Source organism: Seriola dumerili, unplaced genomic scaffold, assembly GCF_002260705.1.
Source record: "Seriola dumerili isolate Sdu_G_001 unplaced genomic scaffold, Sdu_1.0 BDQW01000226.1, whole genome shotgun sequence".
NCBI lineage: Eukaryota > Metazoa > Chordata > Actinopteri > Carangiformes > Carangidae > Seriola > Seriola dumerili.
Genome location: NW_019174481.1, coordinates 1,593,604 through 1,615,537, shown reverse-complemented (window position 1 = coordinate 1,615,537; position 21,934 = coordinate 1,593,604). Strand labels below are relative to the sequence as shown.

Here is a 21,934-nt window from a genome sequence, read left to right as displayed (position 1 = left end):
AGTGAGTTACTTGTGAGCGCTGAAAAATGAATGACTCTTTGGAGAAACACGTGAAGTGCCAGGGCTCGTCATTTTGCTATCAGATTAATGTGTAATCAAGGAGGAAGCGGGCCACTGCGGCCGGCAGCTTCTCTGCTCCCCGGCCAAAGCGGTGACATTTTGTATGTGCTCTTAGATGCCCCGAGTCACTTTTGAGGATTACCAAGAGGAAGGGTGAGTGTGAGCTACTTGACGCTTTCTGACAAAATTGCTGAGTTCAGCTCAGTTCTGCGTGTCAGCTTGTGCTCTGTGCTTTTGAATTCATTTTCTAGGGGCTGACAGGCGTGAGGAAACTTCACAGTGTTTCCTCTTCCTTAAGAAGTCTTTCATTATACGAGGACATAACCCCGGATTGATGTACACTTGGAAATATATGAACTATTAAAAAAACAAAAAAAAAAAGATGGAGCTATTCATTTAAAACCCACTATATTGTACCTCCAGTTTGGTCTTTAAAGTGTTATGTAATTTGCAGTGGATTATAGATCTATCTCTGAAAGGGGTTTGATGAAAACTTCATTCAGTAAACTTCCATTGAGCTTCAAGCCTCTTTGAGCGTTTTGGGGGGGGGGGTTAATAATAAAGCCTGACTTTTTATTGACTTTATAATGGGGAAGATTTTCTTTGTAAAGACGTTTGTGTTGCACATACACTCTATTCTACATTTCACTGCTGTATGTGTTTAATCCTTTGGATTTCCTTCCCTGTGGGGATGTGGATTGCGAAGTGAGAGGAACAGTATGCAGGTAAACTTCCTGCACACTGTTTATGCTGACTGTAATACAATAAGAAACACACACACTGAGACCACTGCTGTACATGTATAGTGTATTTGCTGTGTGGCTCATATGTATAGTGTTCACATTCTTTTTCTTCCTGTTTCCTGTTGTTGCGTAATAAATTGTCGAGGTGGGTTTAACCTCACAGCCAGGTTCTTCTGCAAGTTGTACATTTTCAGAAAAGTTGCTGACAAATCAGTTAATAAGACTGATGTTGATTGCAGACAGGTGTCTCATTAAAAAACAAATTAAATCATGCGTAATAATTAAAAAATGTGGTGTCATGGTGGCTCAGTGCTGTTCCCCAACAGCAAGAAGGTCCTGAGTTTGAATCTGCCAACTTCCCAGTTTAGTGTGGATGGTTTTCTAACCCTGTGACAGACTGGACCCATCGCCTCGTGTCTGCAGGGATTTGAAAACCAAAATACATAAAAAATATTTTAAACTGCCGATATATCAGTCTGCTGTTATTCAGCTAATGAGCCTCAGATGCAGCACTTGGTAATAACCACATGACACAGTACATTACCTGCTAATGCACTTTGCTCAAAATAACAATTTCCCATCTTGTAGTTTGCAGCGAGCCAGTTGTGTTTCTCTGCTGCAGCAGATCTATAATTCAGACAGGAGGACACGGCCACGCTGAAACGGTTTAATGAAGCAATGAATCTGAGTATGACTCATGTTATCGGAGAGTTTTGTACCTTTTTAGATCTCAGGCACCGTCGGAACCACAACACTGACACACACAGGTGTAGTTGTTTGGGAACATGCCTGCGGTACAGAGACATCAAAGCCTTGCCGTTGAAATAGAGGGACCAGCCTTGCTCAGAAAATAGGTCCGTGAGACGTCGGGATATGTGTCCTTTAGTGTCGAACAGTGACATGTTTGGAAGTGGAGGCAGCTACATAGAGAAGTCGGGCTGTCACGAAATGCTGAGCGCACAGATTCATGTCTAAGAGCTGTCACCGGCCGATTGAAGGCTGAATCTCCATTGTACAAAATCCATTAGCAATTGAAAGCAGCAAAATAGACATTAATTTATATGAATAGGTTGCAAATTATTGCTTCCATGCCAAGCTACAGCGTAGTGTTACATTCATTATGACGCTGCAGTTCATTGTATCAGATCAACAACGTTTTTCAGCTTATTAGGTTGTTCACAGTATTATATCACATGTCTGGTGACAATAGACAGCAGAGAGCCTCTCCACTTCTTCACTGAAAGCCAAGTTTAGGGTAAAAGACCATCAGCGATAACGAGGTCAACTGTGACGATCAAATAAAGTAATAATCCCCAAGAGTCTTTGGTTTACAGAGATTCTTAGAGCAGGGAAAGATGTCAGCCACAGTGGTAAGTGTTTTATATGCTTTTATAAATGATGACTACGTATGCAATGCAATAATTTACTGATTGCAAATAATTATTCTTCCACCGAGCAATGTAGTTCTTCTGTGACATTTCGCAGAACGGTTGCCAAGTAACACACAGACGCAGCAGCACACAAATGCTTATAGACTGGGGCAATTATTAACATTTATCTGGATATCGCCGTTAATGGTGTGTTTCGAAGATGTTAGCACTCATGTTAGCTCTCCTGCTAGCACCGCAGGGGTGTTACAGGGTGGTACAAGTGCGTTTTTATTGTGCGGTGTATGAAGGATGGTTATTCCTCCAGCGTCGTCTCTCATTGTAGCTTTGGCGCCGGGGAGATTGGAGGAATGATTCACATTTATGCCACTAGTTACGACATGATTTCTCTTGCCTCCAGGCCAGCATCGGAGAGTTTTTGTACAGTGGTGCTTCACGAGCAGTGGTTGATGTAGATTTGTCTCTGTGCTTTACAAAGCCGAGGAAGTTCACCCCCATCGGCTGTCTAGTATTCTCAATGTTGGGAGAAAGAAAACAAACGTTTCCGTCATGTTGCAGTCACATTACAACCACATATGTATCTACTATCAATCACTTATTATGCTGACTTTCCCCAGGCTGTTGTCGCTTACCAGCAATATCACAACATCACTTCACACATTATATTTTAATAGTGATGTAATGCAGGTAGAGTGTTTTATAATGGCAGCACGTCAGAATCAAGTATCAGAAATATCCCTTTTTTAATGAAAAGTAAAGCTGTTGCACCATTGTACTGATGAGATGAAGACTGCCTTGGGTATAAACAGATTTCCTGCCAAAACGCCACGGCGGAGATGAATCCTCATTTTTCACTCTGATGATAAACAACAGCGACGAAGTCAGTTTGTCTCTGAGTAATTGTTTTTTATTAAGTCGCCTCCTTCTCAAGCAAAAATCCGATTACCTGTGTCGTTATGAAATCTGCAGGTTTCCCTAATCAATAGCTGTCATAAGAGGCAGCGAGGGGCTCCCGCTTTGTCGCAGTCGAGTTCTGTCTCTTTGTTTGGATTCGGGAGGAAACTGCGCTCACGCTTCATTAAAGAGTCATCAGTTAAAAGGACAGGACAGCAGCTCGCCCTCCGCTTGGTGGATTCAGAGTCTGCACTTCCACCTGCCTCTCCTCCTTCATCTCTTTCCACTCAGTATGGATGGCCTTGATTTTGCTTTAGGATAAGAAGCTTAAAGGTCAGGCAGCAGTCTGTCTCACCGTCCCTTCTCCCTCTATACAGTATCTTGCTCTTGGCGTCTCTCCATTCTTACGAATTTCATTTCTTCTTCTTCTTTTTTTTTTTTTTTTTTTCCTGTTCCGCTCTCTGTCTCACCCTTTCTTTCATTTTCTCGGCCTCTTTCTTGTTGTCTGTCATGTCCTTTTTGGACCTATGACAGTTGGAATTCATTCAGGCAGCATCTTATTTCCACTTTCAAAGAATCCACCTCCTCGCCTCGTTCGTCTCAGACTAAGAAATGCTTCCTTTCTGACCAGCCAGTCCGTCATCTGGTTCTCAGTTATAATCATTCATTGTAGCTCATCCTCGTCTTTTAGTTTCCTCAGTTAGTTCCTTTATTAAGCTTGTTTTCTCACTTGACAGTCGTGTCTCGGAAGAAGTGACTAATTTCTCACTGATTAGTCACAATTTAGCATTGACGCAGGCAACATCAAAGACTGTCACGCATCCTAAATTAATGTCTCTTTTTTGCCTCGGTAATACTTTCAAAACTTCCTAACACACGAAAGAGAAACGGTAGAAATGAAAAATCGTTTTCATAACTCGTTCATGAATATAAGCTATGAGGGAAATGACTTGCCAGAGGTGGCAGGTGGAAGTGTGTGAAGTGTGTGAGATCACTCCACTTATCTCCTACCACCCTGCTGTTTTACGCACTTCACTGATGTGAACAGTGGCACAATATTTTAGTTGGTACGACTGAATGTTGAGTGACATAGTATGAATTACATTAAGCTTTTGTTCACTGGCCTCACACTGTGGACTGTAAAGTGATTGTAGGGAACTTGCAGGACACAGAAATACTGAACAATGTCTCACTGAGTCTGAGATGTTCTTTGCTGTAGAAACAACCTCTGAACGCCGCAGTGGGTGGTGCTTTTTTTTTTTTTTTTTTAATGTGGGGTCAGGGCCCCCGCTGCATCAGCCATTCTCAGTGCTTGGCCTCCCCAGGCACCAGCTGCCTCTCCAGCCTCCTCTCCCCACATCTCCCGTGTCACGCCTCCATGCTGCAGGGGTCGGTAACATTGAGGCAGCAATGAAGGGCTGAAAAATCTGCCTTCATAAACAGTGTGATGGTGGTTGCCTGTGAGTGGTCACCTCAACCTCGCCCACCCACTTTGCCTTTCAACTGCTGGTTGTCCTGATGACATCTAACTCTTTTATTAGAGTTCACCGTCTTATTATAAGTCATTAATAAATGTTGTACATGCATCCTGGTGGTCTAGCAGTTGATATCCCGTTCAGTCCGAGTTGGGGACCTTCATTGCACGTCTCTCGCTCCCTCTGTTTCCTGTCTGCATCTGTCACTGTGACAAAATGCCAAATAATGATAAATAAAAAGTTTAAATAGAGTTAAATGAGCTTCATAAACAAATGTTTGTTTATGGTGTCATAATATGTGTTTTTACTTTGCTTTGATGAATGATGCCATGTATAACACCGAAACTATTGGTCAGAAATTAATACATTTTTGAAAAAAACTAAATGAATATCAACCAATGAATATTTATCTGATTTTTAAACTCTCAAATAATATATATGATATTGATATTAACACCCAACCATGGATTTTAATCAGGATATACTCGTTTACAAAGCAAATTAACATCGTTATTCTGACTGTGAAGAAAAGTTTTTCTTTTTACAATATATATATATATATATATATGTATGTGCATTGCACTTCAACCTGAACTGAATTTACACTGTAGTAAAAAAAAAAATACAAGAAACAAACATACATTTCTACAATAACATGCATTTTAACGGAAAAACCTTTCACCCAGGATAAAAGCACCACAAATGAAAGCTAAAACACACCCTGCCATTCAAACTTAAATGTATTTGAATATACTGTATACAGTTGCTCATTTAATAATTAAAGCCCACTGCATATTGGATTTACATTAGCTAGAACAGAATTCAATTTTAGCCTAAGTGCAGCATTGTAATAAATGTATTTCCATTTGAACAGATGTGCTTTGCATGGAAATATGGCTCAGGAGACATTCTCCCTGTCTGCTCCAATTACCCACAATACAGTTTACAGCTAACATTGCTGGTGACAGCATCAGATATTCTGTTCTAACCTCATAAATGGGATTCATTATGGAGTTTGTTCTCGTTCATCTCGTTACAAATGATCCTCCTGTGACACTGTTCATCAGCCGTAGCGAAGCCGTGTCACTGAGCTCACATGACTGTCAAAAGTTAACCTTGACATGCAACTGTAAAGGGTAGTGATATTAATACTTACTTTTACATTATGTGCGTGCCAAAGACTGTGGAGTAGCTCAAATTAAAAAAATATGTTATATATAAAAGAATATGTCCATGTAGAGTCAGCTATAATCTGTAAATGCAATTTAGGGTGTGTGAAAGCTAGTTAACAAGCAGAAAAACCAATGCTAAAGCTATAGCATTAGCTTAAAAAAATGGTTGCATTAGATTGCTCAAGGTAGTCTAATGGATTAATGGTTAAAAAGTTTAACTAAAAAGTGTTGGATAAATGATGAAATAGTTTGCTATAATTCATGGATGGAGCTTAAAGTAGCCCAGTGGATAAACAGTTGAAATAGTTAGCTAAAAGTGTTGGATAAATGGTGAAATAGCCAAAAGAAGTATAAATACAAACTTGCATCAACATCAATCATTTACATTGATACAACAATATACACTTTTGTATAATTGACGCGGTTAAATAACAGCAATTTTAAATTATTCTAAAATTCACAACACATTGACAGGTGGTACATGTGTGACAAAAAAGGCTGGGAATCATTCAAAATATACTTAATTATAATTAGGAAAAAAATGAAATAATCAAACCTTTAAATGATTCGCCATGCATGCTGACCCTTTGATGTAATTCTGGGAGGCTTAAGGCTGCACTGTAAGCAAAGTATAATGTATAATTAACAACATGCTTCATATTAAACGCAGTGTAATCTGGATCAAACGCACCCTCTGCCAACTAGAGCAGATTGGCAGGGAAACAGAGAAAGGGGGGGGGGCTCTTTTGCTCTACAGCCAACTGTGCATTTGCTGTATTTCATGATCTTTCTGCACGTCTCTTTAGATGCAGCCCAGACAGTAAAATCAATTGGCCAGAGTGTTGGAGTCTTGGTTGAGTTTTAACTGCATCGTGGGGGCGACAGAAATCCAGTCCAGTGGTGTCTTGTTTTTTTTGTTGCCGCCTTTACGGGACCATAAAACCACTGCAGTAATCTCCCTATCTCTTCTATCTCTACCCACAGGCAAACAGACGTGCCCTCCGGAGAAATTTGACTGTGGGGGATCCACCAACAAGTGTGTCTCGTTGTCATGGAGATGTGATGGGGAGAAGGACTGCGAGAACGGGGCAGACGAGGAGGACTGCGCTTCTGGTGAGTTTCTCGGCATCAGTTCTCTACTGTGATGGAAATAAACTAAACACAGGAGCCTTTGTTTCTGCTGGTTTCACTTCTGCGTTTCAGCGCTAACTGTATTTCAACAGGGTATTTTAGTTCAAATAGTGGCAATGACAGATGTAGCAGCAGCGAACGACTTGACGAGGCTTGAAGTCAGAGGACTAAGGAGAAATCACATTCCTGCTTTTTTTATTTTATTTTATAGGGTTTCATCCTCTCTGAGCTCGCTTATCATCCAGGGGCTTAAGACATTAAAGCACAGTAGGAAACACTCAATATAATTAGAGGGATTTGAAGTGAGTTTTGATTTAAGCCAGCTGCAACAACAAGGTCCCCTTTGATGTGCAATGTTTTTTTGTTTTTTGTTTTTTCTGGAGGAGAATATCAGATATTTCTGGTGATGTTTGGATGCTTCTGTCATCACATTTTGAACCTTGAGTCTTTAGCCTTTCCACTGCAGGGCCCCTCAGAACCATCAAAAATGACATCACCTCATATACAGCCAATCAGACAACTCAACCGTGCGGCTGCCCCCCCCCCCCCATCAACCCCTGCAGGGACTATCCTTGCCCTACTTCTGAGGAGCCGTGAAGAATCGGCTCCTTCTTTTCTCTCTCCCTTGCCTCTTCACGTCAAGAAAAATTGATTGAGGCAACAGAGCTCTAGGGGGTGTGGTGCTTAGACTTTGAAGATTGTGCAAAATGGCACGTGGCGGCAAACGCACAGGGGGAGAGAAAAAAGCCATCTCGTTATTATCCTTTATAAATGATGTTCGTTTTTTCAGGCATCTGTTCCTTTCAGTTGTTTGTGTGTGGGTGGGTGTTGAGATTGTGACTGCATGGCATCTAACCAACTCATGTTTATTTGTTGAGAAAATACTCAATTTTGAGTTTTTATTTCGAGAAGGAACTGAATTTATTTGGCATTTAATAAAGAATAATAGTCTGTCTGAATAGATATTTACTCACTTCTCCTTGAAAGTGCTTTTAACCCTCTGTGGTCTAAGGGCATTTTCTCAAATTTTATATTATTTCTTAAATAAATTTCTTAAAAGGTACTTGCATATAACATAATACCCCAGCGTTTTTTCAGAACAATCTCAGTTCTTTCTATAACGAAGCCCATTTTTGTCATAGATCACTGCGCAAAGAGATAATTTGGTTCAAATACTGAAAAATTGAAACCTGGTTTTTGAATTTCTTCAAATATCTTGTGAAAACAAACCTTTTCTGATGTGGATGAATTGTTTTGGTGCTTGGTGCCTAAAATGAAATTTTGTAATAACACCGAGTCGTAGTGTCGTCTGTCACTCTTCTTTAACCAAACTTTAGAGGCTGTGAGTCACGTATGATCTAGCAAGAAATTGTAAGGGAAGGTGAAGAGTCTACAGATTCATACAACATATAAATCATATTTCTACGCTGTATTATCGCAAAGATATTTATAGAAACATCCCCCGTCCTCAGAGGGTTAATCTGTGGCGCAATAAAGATGTTTTTTTTGCCAGATCAGCCTGCAAGTGGCCTGTCAAAGAGTCCCCATCTCAAAGTGGCCCCACACACTCATGCCAGAGCAAGTAGTAGCGATTCCATCGACTTTAGATCTAATGCCTTCTTAGCTTAGATGGCTTTTCACTGCGCTGCCCATTGAGACCCAGTCTAGCCTGTGCTAATCCTTTTTTCATTCTAATGTCTGTATTGATGCGGCAGTCTTAAGCCTCTCAGTGGGGACATGAGGGCAGGCAGCAGGCCGCCGCCCACCCAGGCAAAGGCCGAAATCCCACCAGAGGTAAACACCGCTCAGCATGACCAGGAGGCAGAGGCCGGCTCTGTCAGCAACACGGCGCTGGACAGCATCACAAATTAGGTTTGTGAAGTGCTGCTCCGGCCGGTGTATCTGAAGACTGATTGGGTCCAATGCGATGCAATGTAGCATCACTGCAGATCTCCAGGCACCAAGCATCAGTTTGTCATTGTTGTGTTTGTGATTTAGCCCACTACCATAAGGAATGATGTTCATTTTGGACCATTTTGCAACATGAGAAACGTCTGGTTGTTGTAAGAGTAAACAGTGGAAAAACACTCAGGAAACATTGGAATCGTCGTCCTTGAGCATACTCCATGTTTTGGAGACTTGTCAAATCAGCAGTCTTAGTGGCGAGCCTATTGTGTGGTTAAAAGTGTTGTAAATGACACAAAACCTGTTGCGAATGCAAGCTCAAAAGAAGTTACAGTTGACAGAATTAGAGCTGAGCGCTTATGATAATTTCCTTATTCAAAAACACTGCATGCTGTATCACTCTTCAGAAGTGCAGACTGAAGGCTTTAGATCTTCCACATTTAAAGTCATGACGAGAAGCGAGGAAGGAGTGATGGAAATTACCAGTTAGTTTGAGTGCGTCTCAGTGCGTCTGTTCGTTGCAGGCTAGCTGTTGGCACGTGGGGCAGCTGGAGAATTGACTTCAAAGCAGCATTAACTCTGCTGTATGTTTGAGTTCAGAGGGAGAAGATGAATGAATGAAGTTGTGTGAAATGACGCAGCAGCAGTCATCGTGAGAGAAGAGTGAGAATAAAGCTTTTTAATGAACAGTGTATGTTTCCTGTTGCATTTTGCTCCTGCCAGCGAAGGCTCAGCTGCAAGCCTCAGCCTGCGCAGCTGGAAATGTGGTTCTAAGTGACAGAGTCTTGTCTGGATGCAGTTCATTCAGAATACTGAAGCATAAATTAAAGGTCTGCTGCCGCTACAGCACCGCTGAGCATTGAATGTTGAGAGGAATCCCCCGGTGTGTCTGTGGCTGTCCGCAGCAGAATCAACATTATTTGAGATTGAACAGTGACTCTGTCATCTCTTCTGTTTCACACCTGTTGTGTTGAAGTGTGAAGGGTGGTCACATGATCCCTGACACGCCCTGTCTAGACAGTCTGAAAGCGGTGAAAAGCCCCTTTCAGCAGGTCGGATGAGGGGTTTGAAAGATGTACGTTCCTGAAACACACAACACAGGTGATTCGTCACGTGTGTCCAGAAGTAAAAAGACAAACTCTTCCCCTCTTCTTTCTGTTCGACAGAAACACCTCACTGCCTCTGTGTCGTGGCCTCGTGCTGTTCAAACAGTGTGGATGCTAACAGCCAGACTCCACCTAAGCAGCACATGTAGCCAGTTTGTTTCATGTTTACACAAACTAATCAAAATCAACCCGATAGCTGTAGACGTGAATTCACATGGACTGACGTAGAAATCATTTCATGGACAGTTCTGATGACCTGGCGTCCTGCAGCGCTGTGTGGACCCACCAGGGAAAATCAAAACAAAGTTTTTTTTTTCCGGTGACTGTCACATCAAGTCGTGCTCCCCTTCACTGCACCTCGTGGCTTTACAGAGCGCTGCAGGGGTGATGTCTTTTTGTAGGCCAACCTGCACGTTAGCGTCACCCTGGTTCCCTCAACAGAAAGCCACTGGGACTTTTCCACTGACTTTTGGATTAATGCAGAAAATAAGATCTGTGGCAAATAAAAGTTTGTTGTTCAACATAATAATCTTCACAAATAAACACCACTTTTATGATTTTTGAAGCATAAATACAATCGCCGGAAGTAAAAAGCTAATGTTAGGCTGTAAACAAACTGCAGGACGGTTTCATGACTTCAACATCACCACTTCTAAACTTCTAACTTCTAGTTCGATTTGGAAACTTTCCTCTTCTGAAGTCTTAGAAAGTTTATGATAGTTTGCAAAAGCGCGAGTATAAACACAATGTAAAAGGAGGAACGGTGAGTAGATCAGTTTTCATGTTCCGTGTGATGACGTCTCCTTTAGCCACTTGTTAGCAACCAGACGTAACAGCTTAAATAAATCATGAGCTTGGTGTTTACTGATGTATTTCATGCCGTCCGCAGACCACAGACCTCATTTCAGGCATCTCACCAAAAACCCATTAAAAAAAAACCCATCAACTTCTAGACGAGGGAACCAGAAGTGCAAAACTTGTAATGTACAAAACCTCAAAGTTCACAAAGCAATGTATATACTATATATATATACTGTATACTACCATTTCTCTCTCACCTATCATGCATGTATTTGTTTAGTTTTGCCTTTGAACTTTCACAAATCCACGTTGGAATTCAGTCGGATTTAGCTGGAACTTCACTGAGCCGGTAAGTTGTCTAAGCATCAACGTGAACCTTCCTTTAGCTGCCTGAAACACACGGCACGCTCGTGCTCAGTCCTGCTTACAGAGAGCAAAACATTCACACACACTCTCAGCGGCATTTACCCAAGCGTGAACAGAGACTTTACGCTCCCAGAACTGACTGAGCCGGAGCGCACTCGGTTAGCCTCGGTGCGCTCTGCTATTAGTCGAAATTTTCAGGGTGCAAAACCCACTGCAGACCTCGAAAAAGTAAATCTTGCAGAGGCATCTTGCTAATTGAGTCATCCACATGATGAATTATGTATTAAGTAGAAACTAGCCCTCACCAGAGGAAGCTTTCCCTGATCAACATTACATTAAGCAGCAGCTCAAGAGAAGGTTGAACTGTGTCCTCAACCCTCAGCGATGTGGAGATTAATGTGCACTTACTCGCCGAGGCGTCTCTCCTGAACACGCCTGCATGGCGGGATGTACTGCGAGGCACAGGAGCCCGTCTGGATTTGCGTGTTTCCACGTGTGTTTCCATTTGCACGCGCTCAGCGGCAGGTTGCGTTGACTGCCTGGTATGTGCATATGATATTCCTGTGAGGTTGTTGTGTTGCTTGTTTTCTTTATTCATATTTAACGCTGCTTGGATAGTATGAGGTAAACAATTACCTGCTGCGCTTCTTACAGCTGTCTCCCTGTCTCTGTGGTGAAACTGAACTGGCAGACACTGTGCATCCCCAGCGATGAGGCTTTCACGTGAGACCATTTTACACGACTAAAACGTTTCCGCAAACTAAATTTCCTCCTAATTTCAGTCTGTTAATAAAAACGGTGACAGGTTTTCAGTTTAGGTAAACAGTGTTTATTCTGTTCCCATCTCAGCACTCATTCTGTCTCCTTGGCCGTCCCCCACGGAGTAATGATGTCAGAGAGGATGTTAAAAACTCCCTTCACTTTGACTCCCATCTTGTCCTGTATTATCTTCTCTTGGTTGTTACTGTAGAGAGACAAGTCTCTTCTGCTGCTGCAGCTGTGTTTGCTCTGTAATTGTGTGTGTGGCATCACAGGAAAGGTCGGTCACAGAGTTATTTCCCCCAGTGAGGTACTGTGACCTGTCTCAAGTGGCCAGCAGTGTGTGTGTGTGTGTGTGTGTGTGTGTGTGTGTGTTTCTACCATGCTGGCTTTGTCTTTTCTGGAAGTTGTGTGTGTGTGTGTATATTCCACTGACCTTGCTGCAGTGGCTGTTGCTGCAAAGCAGACCTCAGCTCTTTGAGCGGAGCGGACAGGTCTGAACTGTCCCTTCAGTTTACATCTATGAATACCTATGAGAAAACTCCGAGGACGCTGAGCTGCACAGACACTGACTGATGTGCTCGGAGGTATTTGTGCGTGCACAGATAAAAAAATAAATAACTGTTTTTGCATCCTTAAACACATTCTGCATGTCTTTCTTTTCATCTCACCGCACCCTTTTCCCCTCTTTCCCTCCTCCTGCATGAAAAACTATTTCCTTACATTTCACACTTTTCTTTCATGCATCCAAAACTCATCACACACACACACACACACACACACACACACACACACACACACACACACACAAACATTCACGCAGCACACACTCATCAGCTGCAATGCTAAACTGAGTAGAACAACCAGTCATCTCTTGCCTCCACATCTGAGCCACTGGTTGCTGCTGGCAACGCTCTCTCATCATCAGAACTGCCAGAAAAAGTAAAGTGGGTTTCGCTGCCAGCTTCTGAGTGCCATGGCGGTAGTCATAGAAGAGAGGGAGGAGGGGGCCACGCAGGACTGTGTGCCACCAGTGTAAATCTCTCTGTGAATTTAGAATATTAATAGCGTTATCGTTTGACCATTATTGTGTATTTTCAATTTGATTCTGTGAACTTATTCCTAAATTAAATTTGGTCAGACTAATGGTTTTAGTTTTTTTTGGTTTTTTTTGCCACTTTCTTCATTCTTTCCTCAGAAAAGACGTCTCCAGCTGGCTGCATGTTTTTGTCCATTTTGTTTACAACTTCAATAACCCATAATAACAAAGTAAAAACATCTTTAAGAATTTTTTGCAAACGAAAAGGGAAATCTCTCATTTAGAAAAGTATTCAGACCCTTAATTCAGTTTTTTGTAGAAACCCCTTTGGCAGCAATTACAGCTTCTTGGACAAGTGTCCTGGCACACCTGGATTTGGGCGGTTTATCCCTTTCATCGCGGCAGAAGCCACTGCGGCATTTTATTGGCCGAGTGCTTCAGGTCGCGTGCACTCTGGAGCCCTCTGTTTATTTGGCTGCATTCATCACTTCCCTCAATCCTGACCAGTCTCCCTGTCCCCCCCCCTCCCCCACCAATAGCTTAATGTGCCACCACCATCCTTCACCACAGGGGGGGTATTAGCCAGTCTAGCTGCTCTCCTTCCGGCAGATTCTCTCATCTCTGGACAGAACTCGTGAAGCTTTGTACAAAATGTCAAGGGGCCTGAATACTTTCTGAAGCCGCTGTACATACCCGTTTATTGTTTACTGTGTTATTTTTCTGGTTTCCCTCTAGCAGCCATACAAAATTAAGTCAAAAGATGGATAATAAGTCTGACAAAACAACCCACTGAGCGAGTCCCACTGTGGTTTATTTACCATTTAAAACCCTCCGACTGGTACAACATCATACGCAGACAGTCTGTGGTCTCAAACTTGCTCAAAAGTCTTGAAATTCATTTACATAGTGCCCCCACTGGAAAACAAAGTCTCTCTCAAGTGTAACCAGGCCACTCATGTACATTACTAATGGTCTTCCCCCTGTGTTATAATGTACATGTCTATTGAGTCTCCTTAATTATTTAGTGCCAAATTAGTATGGAGTGAGGGCAGGGGCATAACAGGGAGAGTAGTTATAAAACACATCAGAATCAGATGGAGCTTGTTTAATATTAATGAATATAAACCCTTTCACTGAACTGAATCCACAACACTTGCTTTTCATTTTCCCCGTGCTTCTGTGGTAATCACAAGGGGAGCAGTGAAGTAATTAAATGTTTGCAAAGAAAGAAGAAAAAAAAACACAGTGACTTTAACATATGGTATAATTACATAGGATAGTAATTAGGACAATGCTTTTTCCAGCTGAGGATATGTCCACCCAGTTTAACTCGACACGTGGAAATGCTCATGGCTTTCCGCTATGATATGATATTTCATTTCTCTGTTTTCTTGCACAAGCTCTGTGTTTGAGTTTAGCGGTGATGCTTTGAATGTCCATCCAGAGAAGTTCGATCTGGTTTGTTCTGTAGCCGTGTAAAGGTGCTATATGTAAGTTTTCTCTGCAGCCGACCGTGGAGACTGGAGGCCACGGTGACTGACTATCATGTAGTAGTATGATGAGACGGGACGGGCTGGGTTTAGCTTGTTAGCGTGAAATTTGATACTGAACTCGCAGTTATTTCCTCGACCAGGAAGCTGTACTGTATCTGTTAAAAAACAACTAAAAAGCTGCTGCAGGTCACTGACAGTATGCTTTATAATCCACTTTTAAAACAGCAGTCCTTTCCTTAACAGCTGTCCTAACAGCCAACGGCACCGGTGTCGAAGCTGAACTCCCGTGTGGTTTAGTATAAATATCAAATTGTGCTTCTCCCTGTGCTGGCCTCTGCGCTGCTGCTCACAGTGGGACGACCCCCCCCCCCCCAACACTCACTTAACAGCCTGAGTGCTTTTGGCCAGACATGACTAGAGCCAGAGGAAGCTGGAAAAGGTATGGAGAGCGAGAGAAAAGGATTTACAGAAACCTTGAGGGTTGACTTGGTGAAGAGGACTGGCACAGAGAGAACTTCTCCCTCCTGCTCAGAAACATTTTCAGTCATGCAGGAAGGGCTAGTTACTTCTTTATTAAGGTAGAATCACATTTCTTTTCAACCTATAGGATGTTGGCATTTGTGCTGCTGATCCATCACAGAGGGAGGAGAGGGTCCGGCTGCTGGCAGAGAGAGATCTATTGTCTTTCACTCCTCAGGAGAGGAAACCTCTCACCGTCAGCTGTCCTCCCCTCTCCTTCCTCTTCAGCTCTCCCTTCTGTCTCTTCCACAGTTATGACACCAATGTTGACTTTTTTATGCCTGCCTGACAATCTCACTTCCTGTCTCTGTGCCCCTCGGTTTGAAGCTAATTTAGGCCAATAGGATTTGAATAGCTACAGTCTGCAGAGTATGGTCAGGCCTTTAATATTATTCATTAGATTCCACTTTTCAGCTATTAAGGCAAGACAAGTTTATTTATATAGCACCATTCAGACACAAGGCAATTCAAAGTGCTTCACAGAGCCATGGAGATATTTGAATGAATCAAATAAGAAAGAATATTTATTAAGTTAAGTTGACTATAAGATGAGGTCAAGATTGTATAAAATCAGGTAGGAAACTTAAGACCCCATCTTCAGAGAAGTGCTGCAGTGATAAAGATTAAAAAGATGTTCTGCATGTGATTTATTGATGAGCTGCAACAAATACTGTCGTAATGTTTTAAGGCCTTATTTAAATGAGCTGACAGTCTCAGCAGGTCTCAGGGGCTCAGGAAGCTTCACCTTGCTTGGTTCTGGGAGATAGGGAGATAAAGTAACAGCATATTGACAAAACTGTATTTTCAAAGTAAATGCTACACCTTCCCTCCCTCATTTGCTCTTCAAACCTCTCTCTAATGATTTTGCTCTTTCTGTGGGTCCTCCAGATGCCAAGGCCTGTCCCAGCGGTGAGTTCATGTGTGCCAACCGCAAGTGCTTGGCCACCGTCTACGTATGCGACGGTGACGACGACTGCGGGGACGGCAGCGATGAGCTCAAATGCACCTCCCCTCTCACCTGCGGGCCCAACCACCTCCGCTGTAACACCTCGGAGTGTGTGCCGCTCATGTGGAGCTGTGACGGAGACCCCGACTGCTCCGACAGTTCAGACGAGGGGCCGGAGCGCTGCGGCAGGGACGGGGTCCCGTACCTGCCCAACCGCAGGGCGAACTGCACCGCCGGAGAGTTTCGCTGTGCCAACGGGGAGTGCGTGCGACTGACCTGGAAATGTGACGGAGACCCGGACTGCAAGGACAAGTCTGATGAATCGGACTGCCGTGAGTTTCTCTTCCTGTCTCCTCACATGCTGAACTCTCCCCTGTGGCTTTCTTCTCAACCTTGTAAGAACGTCTACATGTTCTCTGTCGTATCACCGCCGTCCTCTCGTCTCACATGTTGCTGTGTCTGAAAGGGTTTTTGTTGCTACATAAAGAATATGCAACTGGGTTGAAGCTTGGTTTCAGTGCGACAGAACACAGTACGCATGTAACCATGGTTACCTGAAGAGGCTATAGCTGCGTCCTATATTACATACTAATTCTAAGCAGGTCAGTACACATGTTGAAAATGCTTGATTTTTGCGTGTTCTGTTCGATGTTTATATAATGAATTAATTAGTTTAATATTTTTTCCCACAATGCAATTCCCAAGGAAAATGTAGGCGCTATTTGTAGTTGCAAAAATACTGAATTAAATATCAGTTCCTGGAAAACAACAAAATGGGCGAGAGATAAAATCTTTCAAAAAAGCATTTAGTTTTCTCTTTGTGAGGTTCAGACACATATTGTGTAATTTCCTTTAAACTACATGCAAGTCTTGTGTACCAACTGAAAAGACAAACCACAGTATATTATGGCAATTAACATATAGTACATACTGTTTGTGATTAGTATGTAGGACGGAGCTGGTACACAGCTCATCTCTCCAGCTGGAGGCTGCTGGTTTTCCTTTGATTCTGTGCACTACAACATCTTATTCAAAGATGGCTGCAGACCAATCAAAAGCCCACACATCCAGAGGTAGCTGCGCTGGAGGTCGGTTATGTTGTACATTATCTGTGTGTGGACAGTTTGCACCTAAGATATCTGTCTGCTTTGAGACTGGAGAGTGGGGGAAAGAAAATCTCAACAAAATATATGTCCTGCCGCTTCTAAAGGTGTTACTTTGTCATTTAGCACATTTCCACTCTGCTGGGAGTTAGTGTAGGTGTGTTTTTTTTTTTCTTCCTCTTCTAAATGTGTCGGGTAAAGAATGTGTTGCTGTTGATAAACACCGTGTGAAGATGGGGCTTTGTGATAAAACAGGTTTTCCTATTAGCTGGTCATGGATGGGGGAGCCCTGAAGCTCTTGTCTCACTAAGCCAGAGTGTGAAGCCCAGATAGTCCCACTATTCATTATCAAGATGTGTGGTGCACACTTCAAGCCCACCACTCACACTCTGCGGTGTCATATAAGCAGCCCTTACAAGAGATTGATGTTTTGTTAACCAGCTGAATCCCCGCATTAAGGGAGACGACCAACCTCGTATATTACCAGAGGTTACTGTAGAAGCCATTTATGCTGTGCCTTCACCACCTCTTTTATATTCACATATGTCTATGTGGGCATTGCCTTGCCACAAAAATTTAATTCTCTGCCCACTCTTCAGCTAAAAAACAAAAGCTACTGCTGTGCTTCAACAATATATTTCAGAATTTGCTGCTTGTCCCTTTAAGTGAACAAAATGTCTGTATGCTGCAGCAGGTTATTTGGCAGTTAGATCTGTAGATCGATCTCTAGATTCAGAGTATATAGACTCTATAGAAGATGATGTTGTGTATATGTATGTGCACCAATGTGTGCATGTGTGCGTCCGGGCTGCAGCAGCCCTGGCTCCATTATACTCCCCGTGTCCTGCTCGTCTTGTGATAACACTAAATCAAATCCCCCTCAGTCATATATACGGCCTTTTAGTGTGGTTGAGAGAGGACTTATATGAGCAGACTGTGCCCTGTTGATGAAAAGCTTGTCTGTGCTTGAGATATTAATGAAATTTGGTGTGGCTGCATTACTATATTGAAAATAATTCATCACAGGCCCCCAGGTTAACAGTCTCTGTCCTATAAGCAGCACCGAACACCGGCTGTGAATGCATAGAAGTGCAGTATATGTTATTGCACACTGGGGATTTTCCTGCCTTTGCTCAACAGGTGAAAGTAGAGAGACTTGATAAAAACTGATAAATGCAACGAATGTTCTCGACTTGGTTTTGGTATTAAAAGGGATTTAAAGCGCCCTATTTTACACAAAGCGGCACAAAGTGGCTTAACACAAATGTCTTTTCTACTTTGGGATCGACGCAGTTGTCATTTTCTCATCCGGCACCCACATTGTTTAAATAGCGAATAATCTTGCACCCACCTGAGCACCCAAGGGTGTGTTGGTCTTAAAATGAGGTGTGGTCAGGCGCATTGTTGGCGCATCGCTATCATGAGGCAGTGGGAAGCGACTGATTGACCAACGAACATCTGGCACTAAGTCAGCGGCGCAGTATTTCACTGTTATTTTAAGTGCATATTATCCAGAGAATAACATACGCCTACATAGGTGGGTGCACAACGCACATACGCTCTTTAAATCTAAGTGCTGAAAATGCACTTAGACGGTTGGATAAGTCAGGTGGAACATTACAATACAGCCCTGGAAAGATCGGAGCATCCTGTGTGGCATGTTGTGGGTTGTATAACGTTGCTATGCGTCATGGAGGTTTCTTGGACGTGAATGGAGCTCTGCAGTGAAACCGTCCTTTGTTTCTTAGTTCATGATAAATCGCCACCTTTTCGGTTCACAATGAACCAAAAATGTATTTACACTTATAATAATCACAACATAACATAAAAGAGCTGTGCACAAAGCATTGATTTGCTCAGCCCCTCGGGGTGCACAGAGCCGCTGCCTCCGTGTGCCTCACTGGACGCACTGGTCAGCCACAATATGTAATTAACTCGCCACACACAGAATCTAATTCTGCGTGAAACACTGCTCCGTTGTAATAGCAATCTGCCAAGGTGTAAACACACCTGGCTGTTAAAGGGAATGGGAGATGGCACTCTCATTGGTTTATTGCATGTTATGCCCGAACCACACGCATGATTATCTAAGAGACTAAGTACAACCCATTTGAACAATGATCCTGTTTTTCCCACCACTGTGATAGCAAAAGTGGATACGGACACGCCCTGAATGCACCTGCCTCATTACACCGTGCGCTTTGGACCGTTAAAATAGCGCCCGAATTTCACATATGTGTGTTTGTGCGCCTCTTGCAGCCCTGTTGACGTGTCGTCCCGATGAGTTCCAGTGTGGTGACGGTTCCTGCATCCACGGCACCAAGCAGTGCAACAAGGTCCATGACTGTCCCGACCACAGCGATGAATCTGGCTGTGTCAACGGTGGGTACGCATGTCATCGCTGGCTGCCACAACCTGTCCTCCTCTCTGTCTGTTCACCTGTCTTCTTCTTTTATGGATGTGTCTGTTTGAATCTTCCTTCCTATTTGTTGCTGCGTCTGCGAGTATTTATATTTATAAATGCCTTTTTGTAAATGTCAACCTGTGTAACACTGATTATATAATTTGGCCCTTGTATATTTGCGTGTCTGCTCTGCTTTCTCACTTCAGTTTAAGTGTTTAAGTCTGGTTTGTGTTAAGAAAACCAATGAATCAGAACAGCTTTCTACATGGGATTCCTAATGCCTCCGTGCTGGAGAGAGCCAGGCCTGGAGACAGAATGCTCTTGGCTTGTCAATCCGTCCGTCCCATTGTTGTGAACGCGATATCTCAGGAACACTTTAAGGGAATTTCTTCTAATTCAGCACAAACGTTCACTTGGACACAAGGATGAACTGATTAAATTTTGGTTGTCATAGGCCAACCCTAAAACTAAAACTATTAAATTCCCTCAAAGTCTTCACTACATATATTGTGAGTGTGGACAGACATGGATGTAAACTGCAGCGTGACTGGTTGGCGGAGGCAAACAACCGTGAATTGCGGCGGTAATTCTAGCCTGGACATATATTACTTTTGAATCATTTGCTTTAATGACCATTGATGTTATGTTGTCTGGATCCAGCCCACTGCTTTTTGTAAGCCAATTTTTTTCCTTCTCACCTCTTCTGACTGAGATGCATAATTTACCAGCGTAGAGCAGAATTATTTTGCAGGAGATTAAACCCCAGCACTGTGAAACTGGACCAAATTAAAGTTCAGCTTTTATTACACTAGAATTTTTATGTTGGATGATATGAATATCTGAGCGGGAAGTTTTTTTGTTTTTTTTTTGCCATCACTTGTTTCACATGAGTCTTCAATAATTAGGCAACTCTGGAGATATTCAATTTGACTTCACACACTTTTTGCATGCATGAGCTTCTGAATCAGTAGCTTATGCAAATAAATGTTCCTGAAGTTTCTGATGCAGTTGCTGATCTGTCTTCTGCTAATTTTTACACAGCCACCAAATGTGAGGGACCGCTGAAGTTTCTGTGTAAGAATGGAGAGTGTATCGACAGCTCCAAGGTGTGCGACTCTGTCAAGGACTGCAAGGACCGATCCGATGAGCCCAAGAAAGAGTGCGGTAAGACGACTTTTTCTTTCTCTGTTTTTTTTGTCGGCCGTTGCCAAAAGCTGTTTTACGCTTGACGCAAATGAAGTGTGTTGCTTTTTTAGTCCGCTCTGCTCATAGGTCAGAGCTTCTTCCACGATTCCCAGTTGTGTGAAATGCTCAGCAGTGACATTACACACACATCACTTGTTATGTGTGTGTGTGAGTGTGTGTGTGTGACTGAGTGTGTGTGTGTGTCCGCAGAGCTTTTGTTTCAGCCTCGTGCAGCGAGAGAGCACGTACGTATCTATTGTAAATGGATTCAAGCAGTTAATGTAGCAGCGTAATCGTGTTTGCCATAACAAAATGCGGCTACCTCCCTCCTATTACCTCGCATTTCAAAGGCTTTAGAAGCGCACTCAAATGAGCTGCAGCTTCCGTTGATCAGAACAAGAGCCTGCGTGTACTAATTACCATCAAACGATAGAATAGGGGCTTCTTCTGCTCTGCGATGGTCTCTCTATTCTCCATCTCTCCTCTTCACTCCACACACCATCGTCTCTTAACCTGTTTATTGACCATGAATAAATGATGGTGATGTCTTAGTTAAAGAAACTGAACATTGCGTGTGTGCTAATTCCCTCCGTGTTGAAGACACCAATCAGAAAGTTTCAGGCATTAGAGACGGTGAGAAGCAGGCATGCACTCATAAAATGAAATTTTCCTCCGAGGATGAGAAAGTTGAGGAGGGAGAAGTGACAGCTGGCAGAGGAGACTGACCTCTGCCAGGGGCAGAAACGACAAGACCGACACAGGTATCCCAGAGTCTCCTCCTTTCCTCCCTCGTCTTCCTCTGTTATTCTTGCTCCGTCTCTCCTTCAACTCAGGTCTTGTTCTCAGCTCATTAAAAGCGTGTCCACACACACACCTCGCTCATCGCTCTGCTCACTCATCTGTTTATCCACAAGATGTTCCCCAACTGAAACAAAAAAAAAACCCACCCCACACAGAGACAATAATACTCCCCACTGCACTGAAACACACTGATCCGTAGATGTTCAGTGTGATTGCATTTGCCTGATCAACTTAGACAATACATTACTCTACTCATGCATTTTTTTTTTTCTGTTTCACACCTCATTAAAAATAATGGCATATTACCACAGTACTGACTCATTATTCGCCACGCCATTCATTTCTGAACGCTGCACCATCGCTCTCTGTTTTCACTCAGAGAAACGGCTGAAAATATGTAGGACATTATGGTGAGAGAGAGAGATGGAGGCGGAGGAGAGAAGGAGAGACGTTGTCTTTTGTTTGCCCATGGGAAAGGAGAAGTGACCTCTAAATCGTGTCCTTGGAAGCAGTCTGGAAAAAGCAGTTCATGTTTTCACACAGGGGCCTCCCCTGGGGCGTCTTTGTTTCCCACCCAGCTCTTCTCAAAGAAACAGGGATAAGTGAGTCCTCACATACAGCTTCATCTTAGTCTTTTCTTTTGT

General features: G+C 42.9%; 1 protein-coding gene across 1 annotated transcript in view; it reads left to right on the top strand.

Moving 5' to 3' along the window:
- The window catches only part of LOC111228856 (low-density lipoprotein receptor-related protein 8-like), a 78,245-nt gene that overhangs the window by 32,567 nt on the left and 23,744 nt on the right, over positions 1-21,934 (top strand). Inside the window, exons 4-7 of the mRNA XM_022754949.1 lie at positions 6,717-6,845; positions 15,740-16,129; positions 19,160-19,282; positions 20,346-20,468. Coding sequence (XP_022610670.1) covers positions 6,717-6,845; positions 15,740-16,129; positions 19,160-19,282; positions 20,346-20,468 — 765 coding nt within the window. The remainder of the gene's footprint in view (positions 1-6,716; positions 6,846-15,739; positions 16,130-19,159; positions 19,283-20,345; positions 20,469-21,934) is intronic.